The sequence below is a fragment of the Lytechinus pictus genome, chromosome 18, assembly GCF_037042905.1.
Source record: "Lytechinus pictus isolate F3 Inbred chromosome 18, Lp3.0, whole genome shotgun sequence".
Taxonomy (NCBI): Eukaryota; Metazoa; Echinodermata; class Echinoidea; order Temnopleuroida; family Toxopneustidae; genus Lytechinus; species Lytechinus pictus.
Genome location: NC_087262.1, coordinates 17,227,190 through 17,235,000, shown reverse-complemented (window position 1 = coordinate 17,235,000; position 7,811 = coordinate 17,227,190). Strand labels below are relative to the sequence as shown.

Here is a 7,811-nt window from a genome sequence, read left to right as displayed (position 1 = left end):
TATTATTTCCAAGACATTATAATTATCTTTATTATCATACACATGTTTCATAAATAGCTAGGTAAGAAGATATTGTGAAAGAAATAAACACTATTTGTATGCAATAAAATCCGCAGAGGTTAAATTTTAGCTTAGTTATTTTAATAGTTTACTGTGACCTTGCTGTACTATGCTGGACTAGCCAAGAACAAAAAGGCATGTAACATGAAATGCTTTCTGAATACAGATTATTTCTTTATTGATAGCCAGAAACACTGATTGATGTTATCAGCATAAAAAACAGTATTTGGTTTACGGGGAGGGGGGAGGGGTTAATATAATATACACAAAGGGAAAAAGGGCCTTGCCCTAACAAATATAAATATCTATGGCTGTTGAAAAAGTGAAATACCGAATTTAGCCTCGATGAAATGGAAATCAAATTTCTTTTTTTCTACTGAAACTTCCTTCCAACTGGATCAATTAACAAAATTAATTTGAACCCCCCCCCAAAAAAAAAAAATGGGGGGAAAGAGAAAGTAACATAATGAAAATAAAAAGGAGTAAATAAATAAATAAAAGCAAAATGTATACTCTTTTTAAGCCTAACAAATTAAATATCAAATTTACAAAGAGGCAACCATTTTTTTTATCAAGCATGGCTTCTGTGTGGTCTCCAAGCAATGTTTTTTTTTGTACTTTTTTATCTTGTTTTGTTTATCTTTCTGATGGTTGAACAAATGAATAAATCAAATTATAGATGTGTAAAAGCCCATGAATAGAAATAACACATGCGGAAAGGAAGAATGCATATCACACACCATTCCATGTTGAATGTCCAAAGAAGGCTTTGTATCCGCCATTCCCATAGTTGACAAAGATCATGATCACCAAACTGAACCTTTAAGTGCAAAAATAATAATAATAATAACGCTATATTTACCCAGGGTAGCCACTTCAGTTCGGAAAACTGTTCTCCCAGCGGGCCCTGCTTTTATTATTACACCGGCTATGCTAGGCTAATCTATTCAGGCGCACACAGCTTTTTGAGAAATTACTTCCTGCCGGTACCCATTTACCTCACCTGGGTCGAGTGCAGCACACTGTGGATGAATTCCTTGCTGAAGGAAACTACGCCATGGCTGGGATTTGAACCCACGACCCTCTGTTTCAAAGTCCGGAGACTAATCCACTGGGCCACGACGCTCCACTTTAAAGGTATATATTCACTTAGCATCCCATTCCCAGTATACTTTCTGAAACAGGTTTACTGGAAACCTGTTTGGAAGATCGCTTTGCTAGCGTTCCAATCTGATCACCCGGAAGTGGTTTTCAAAACCATTTCACACAAAGCGGTCTTGTTGTTAAGGGAATTATTCTCAGTGGGGTGACAGGACTCGCGCGAAATGTGAAACCACGGCATAGACATTCTACACACAGTGTGAGGAGTAGCATGCTCAAAATGAGCAAAGATCGTTTCCCGAAGAACGGTTGTGTCCTCACTTAAGTTAAAACCAGTTTAAGGAGGCAAAGCGATCTTGAAAACTACATCCCGAGGTGATCTCCTCGGGATGTTTGGAAGATCGCATTCAAAACCACATTGAGCATTCTCATTACAGATTAAACTAGTTTCCAGTTAACTAGTTTCCTAGTAAGCGAGTTTTAGGACAGTAATGAAAACAAGGTCTAGGTCTATAAGCGGTTGGTCCACTACTCAGATAGTCTAACACCACATTGGCTTAATACATTGTTTGTGCTATCACTTCGGTCTAATTTCTGTTTGGTCTACCTTACTCTAGTGCCCAGATGGCCTAGTTTCCACCTCATCTGGTATTATCTTTCCATTTGTCAAATGAACTTTGATTAACCCTATCCATCGTGGGGGGGGGGGAACAGCCCCCCTCGGCATTTTTCACGATAAATCTGTTATGCCAAAAGATCACGCTGCAATGTTTTAGGACTTTTTTCCTTCAAGTCTCGTGCAACTTTTAAGACCAAATAGTCGCGACACTAAGGTACACAGTTCCAAAGTTATGTATTATTTGTAAGTGCATGTCAGACCCAAAATGCTCAAAAAACGTGATATTAATGCAAATTTTGTATGTAGCCAAAATTCATAAATCCATCATTTTCATTTTTACTTATCTTAAGCAAAAGATTTCATGTTCTTTATGACTGAAATAGTGTTGCCAATGATTTACATCGAAAAAACAGTGAAATATATGATTTTAAAAAAAGATACATTAGAAAAAATTGATATTTCCATTTTTTTTCAAATACATTTAATAATAATCGTAAGAAGAGTATCCAGACCAAAATCTCATAATTTGGGGGCTATATTTCAAGATTTAAAGGAAAGTATATAAGTATAATTCATTAATTAAAAATAAATTTGAATAAATTTGGTACAATTGACAATCGAATTGTGGAGTTTACCTCAATCAACGACCGAGATCTGAAGGGAAGGGGGGGGGGGTAAAAAAGCCCCCCTGGGCTATGCAATTTTAAAATAGCTCTGACTATATACATGTAGGGTTACTGAACAGCTGATTTTTTAGCCCAAGTGGATATAAGATGAAATTGGTATAGCCTTACTAGCAATCAGATCAAATGGTTAATGGGTAACTAGAAATTAGACCATGAGGTTGGTACAGACCAGGATTACACCAGGTGAGATGAGACCAAATAGAAATTAGACAAAACTGGTGTAGACCAAACGCAAATAAACCAAAACATGTACACATATTTATATTAGAAATGAGTTAACTGCACCAGCGATAGTTCACAAAGCCTGTATAAATATAATTAAGTACATATAGGTTTAGTGATTTTGTATCAAAATGGAAGAAAAGAAGAGACCATTGGGATTAAACAACTCCAATAAGATCTGTTTAACTCTGTACAAATAAGAAGTTGCAATAGTTTAGTATTGTGCTACTATTTCACATAAATATACATGTATGAAGGGAGAAAAAGATGACCAAAATTATTTGCATAACAGCTAAGGAAATTCTAGAAAGGGCTATTGGCCTGCAAAATCCCAATAAACTGTGACACTGACAAGTGACAAGGTTACCGGTTCAGTACTGAATGAAAAGAAAGAAACATTCACGGAAATTATTGAGGTTAGAAATATTACAAACACTGTATGTAGTACCATGGACCAGACCTATGGTAGTACACAGGTGAAGAAAATAAAGGAAAAAATATTAGAGTAATTATTTGGATTTAAATTGAAATTAATAACAAATATAAGCAACATGTATATCAGAAATGGAAAAAGATACACAGATAGAGGTAGAGATATTTTACATTATTATTTAGATGAAGGGTTTTAGAGGCGCAGATATTTTTTGACGTCTTGCAAGGTTGTTTCAACAGACAAAATATTAAAACTGATTTTTAACGACCATGCCTATGTAAACCATCAAATATTGAAAATATTGGACGAAATTAATATTTTGCCCCGCCCACAAGATTAACATTGGTTACTAAATGATTGTGCGCATGAAGCTATTGTTACGTCACAATGAAATTGCATTGTGTATGTCCCTAGGAGGTGTGGTAAAGGAGCGTCAATTTATTGCTTGAATTCAAATGCGCTTTCACTATATGCTAGCGTATCTTTACTTTATTACAGAGATTTCTTTTTTTTAATGACAATACTCAGGCGCCATGCTCATAATTCACAGGATTGCCATAAATGATGGTTACTAAAAACTTTTTTTTTTTGCTTCATTACTTTATGTTTAGCTTTGTGGGGGTATCTAAATAATACTAATAATATTGGTTGACCAATTATCGTGGGATGCGTAGAAATAGTGTTACTCGCTGAAGAACAATATTCGATTCGTCTCTGACTCATCCAATATTCTTCTTCAGCTCGTACAATATTTCTTCGCATCCCACTCAAGGCCATCAAATATTCCCTAACTAGTATGAATTATCTTACTGAAGCAGTTGCACACATTTGCAATATTCACTACCATGTGCTTATACTTTCAAATGATGAGATTTCAAAAACTTGACCTTGATAATGTTTTGATGACGCCATCAAAATAACAGTGCCTACATCTCTCTTCTGCTTTCCGGGTTATACCAGAACTGAAGGTCCCATTCAATTAAAGATGAGGGACAACCAAGACAAAAATGTTAATCAAACATGTTATGTCAAAGTATGTGAATAACATGAAGAAGATAAAAAAAAGAAGTCACGAAAATGCTCAAATTTCACCTTGGTGACTAGAATGTGCTGTACAATAAAAAGAGATAAGATTGTTTTAAAAAATCATTGTTAATAATAAAACTGTGTGCATTACAGCAAACAAAGTCAAGGAATACTCATATTTATTGAGAAAATAACAATTGTGCAAAGATCTCACAATGCCACCCCAACTGCTTATAACACTCAAGATGTCCTCAGTTCACTGTGTCTCACATGTGAAGTTTGGAGTAAGTCCCCAGTTAGAAGTGTGGGTATGTGCACACATGTACACTATACACGCACACAGAAAAAATAAATACAATCATATGTATACACAAAAATAAAAATACATATTCTTTTTTAAACATTGCATTAGTTTCAACAAAGTTTGCAGAGTGCACTTTTAATGATGTGATTTATATTAAAAAAATTCTAAGTGATGTGGTTTTCTTTTTCTGTTTTACTTTCATGACTGTGTTGGTTATAATGCATGTGGTTGTTATAAATATCATACCAAGATTTTCCTCATTCATATCATTTCTGTTTCAAAACTTTCATGACCGTGTGTAAACTGCTTGTCTTTTTTATATCATGGCAAGTGTTGCCTGAAAGATATGAGGCGCCGAATGTACCAATATTATATAGAACAATTATTTGTTATATAATCATTATTTGTTAAATAATAACTATTATTTATATATAATTTACATTTTATTTGTAAATAACTACTATTATATAAAATATCATTTCTAATTATTTATATATAATTCCAAGTAATACTTCATTATTTGTAAATAATAATAGTTCGACATTCCATTATTTATAAATAATGATTATTTGTTTTTCATTATTTATAAATAATGATTATTTGTTTTTCATTATTTATAAATAATGATTATTTGTTTTTCATTATTTATAAATAATGATTATTTGTTTTTCATTATTTATATATAATGATTATTTGTTTTTCATTATTTACAAATAATGATTATTTGTTTTTCATTATTTATAAATAATGATTATTTGTTTTTCATTATTTATAAATAATGATTATTTGTTTTTCATTATTTATAAATAATGATTATTTGTTTTTCATTATTTATAAATAATGATTATTTGTTTTTCATTATTTATAAATAATGATTATTTGTTTTTCATTATTTATAAATAATTTGTTGAGTTTTCCATTATTTATAAATAATGATTATTTGTTAAATAATGAAAACGTCTACTTCATTATTTATAAATAATTTTTTCAAGTGCACCATTATTCTCATTATTTATAAATAATCATTATTTAATGTTCGAGTTTTCCATTATTTATAAATAAAGATTATTTGTTAAATAATGCCATTATTTATTAAATAATGCCATTATTTATTAAATAATGCCATTATTTATTAAATAATGCCATTATTTATTAAATAATGGAAAACTCGCTATAACATGCAAATGTGGGACCGCCCATGATATGAATATTCATGATGCGATTTCCTTTTTCGTGATTTTTCTTCACAAATTTTTGTCCATTTCCTCTTCATAATGACATTTCTTGAAGCAATTTTCTAGGGATATGGTCTGATTGTAATATTCTTCATTTTCTATATAACTTCGTCTTCGTAGAAATATCAAAAAGTGTAATTTTATACGATTTTTCCTACAGTTCACAATCCCCATAGGCGCGCGTGTACGGTAGGGACAACCGGTGAATCGACGGAGTGCTCTTCATCGAAATACTACGTTGGTTGGTCCCCGGAAGTGGCGGGCGGAATTTAGCCCGAATCCTCGATGGAAGTCGATCAAGTGCATATGAGCTGAGAGAGTGAAATATCAGTGTACTTGTACAGGCCCTTCTACTTTTTATAAATATTTCTTGTTGCTTTTTTGGTTAAGTTAATTTTTCCTGGTGTAGAGATAAGTTTCAGTTCTAATAATGCACTTCAAATACATTTTGGAGTGTCTGTTTGAGGCGTTTGGGGCGATTTCACCCTGGCCCCAAAATGCTCGCAACGACAATACGGGGGCATGATGACCCCTAATTTTTTAAAAACTTATTTTTCTATTGAAAATTATCACAAAATTCACCAAAAGTGTGCACGAAAGCCTTCGTATTTCACTTTTAAAACTCCAAAAAGTGCCCAAATGACAAGCTTGGTCGCTTCGCTGTGTCGCTTTCAACTTGAGAACGTTTACGCGTCTGCTTCCCCCCCCCCCCCCCTCCTCCGAAAGAAATTCTGTATACGGCCATGCTCTAAAGAGCCTGGCACATTGATTTATGTATACTTCATTTTCATTATTTTTATCTCATTATCATCATGGCCTTACGCAGAATTTTTTCCGGGGGGGGGGGGTGGGGGGAGCAGGACGCGCGTAAACTTTCTCATAAAAATCTTGAGAAAGCGAAGCGACCAAGCTGTCTCGCTTTCAAGATTTTTTTGAGAAACTTTACGCGCGTCCTAGCTGCCCCCCCCCCCCCCCCCCGGTAAAAATTCTGTGTAAGGCCATGATGATAATGTGATAAACATTATGAAAATGAAAAGTACATATAAATCAATGTGCCATATGCTCTTTTGAGCATGGCCGTTCACAGAATTTCTTTCGGAGGAGGGGGGCCGGGGGGGAGCAGACGCGTAAACGTTCTCAAGTTGAAAGCGACACAGCGAAGCGACCAAGCTTGTCATTTGGGCACTTTTTGGAGTTTTAAAAGTGAAATACGAAGGCTTTCGTGCACACTTTTGGTGAATTTTGTGATAATTTTCAATAGAAAAATAAGTTTTTAAAAAATTAGGGGTCATCATGCCCCCGTATTGTTGTTGCGAGCATTTTGGGGCCAGGGTGAAATCGCCCCAAACGCCTCAAACAGACACTCCAAAATGTATTTGAAGTGCATTATTAGAACTGAAACTTATCTCTACACCAGGAAAAATTAACTTAACCAAAAAAGCAACAAGAAATATTTATAAAAAGTAGAAGGGCCTGTACAAGTACACTGATATTTCACTCTCTCAGCTCATATGCACTTGATCGACTTCCATCGAGGATTCGGGCTAAATTCCGCCCGCCACTTCCGGGGACCAACCAACGTAGTATTTCGATGAAGAGCACTCCGTCGATTCACCGGTTGTCCCTACCGTACACGCGCGCCTATGGGGATTGTGAACTGTAGGAAAAATCGTATAAAATTACACTTTTTGATATTTCTACGAAGACGAAGTTATATAGAAAATGAAGAATATTACAATCAGACCATATCCCTAGAAAATTGCTTCAAGAAATGTCATTATGAAGAGGAAATGGACAAAAATTTGTGAAGAAAAATCACGAAAAAGGAAATCGCATCATGAATATTCATATCATGGGCGGTCCTACATTTGCATGTTATAGCGAGTTTTCCATTATTTAATAAATAATGGCATTATTTAATAAATAATGGCATTATTTAATAAATAATGGCATTATTTAACAAATAATCTTTATTTATAAATAATGGAAAACTCGAACATTAAATAATGATTATTTATAAATAATGAGAATAATGGTGCACTCGAAAAAATTATTTATAAATAATGAAGTAGACGTTTTCATTATTTAACAAATAATCATTATTTATAAATAATGGAAAACTCAA

General features: G+C 33.7%; 1 protein-coding gene across 1 annotated transcript in view; it reads right to left on the bottom strand.

Moving 5' to 3' along the window:
• Window positions 1–918, bottom strand: part of LOC129282019 (heparan-alpha-glucosaminide N-acetyltransferase-like) — a 15,719-nt gene extending 14,801 nt beyond the window's left edge. Inside the window, exon 1 of the mRNA XM_064112973.1 lies at window positions 801–918. Within this exon, the coding sequence (XP_063969043.1) occupies window positions 801–864 (64 nt within the window). The 5' untranslated portion in view covers window positions 865–918. The remainder of the gene's footprint in view (window positions 1–800) is intronic.
• Between the last annotated feature and the right edge of the window lie 6,893 nt (window positions 919–7,811).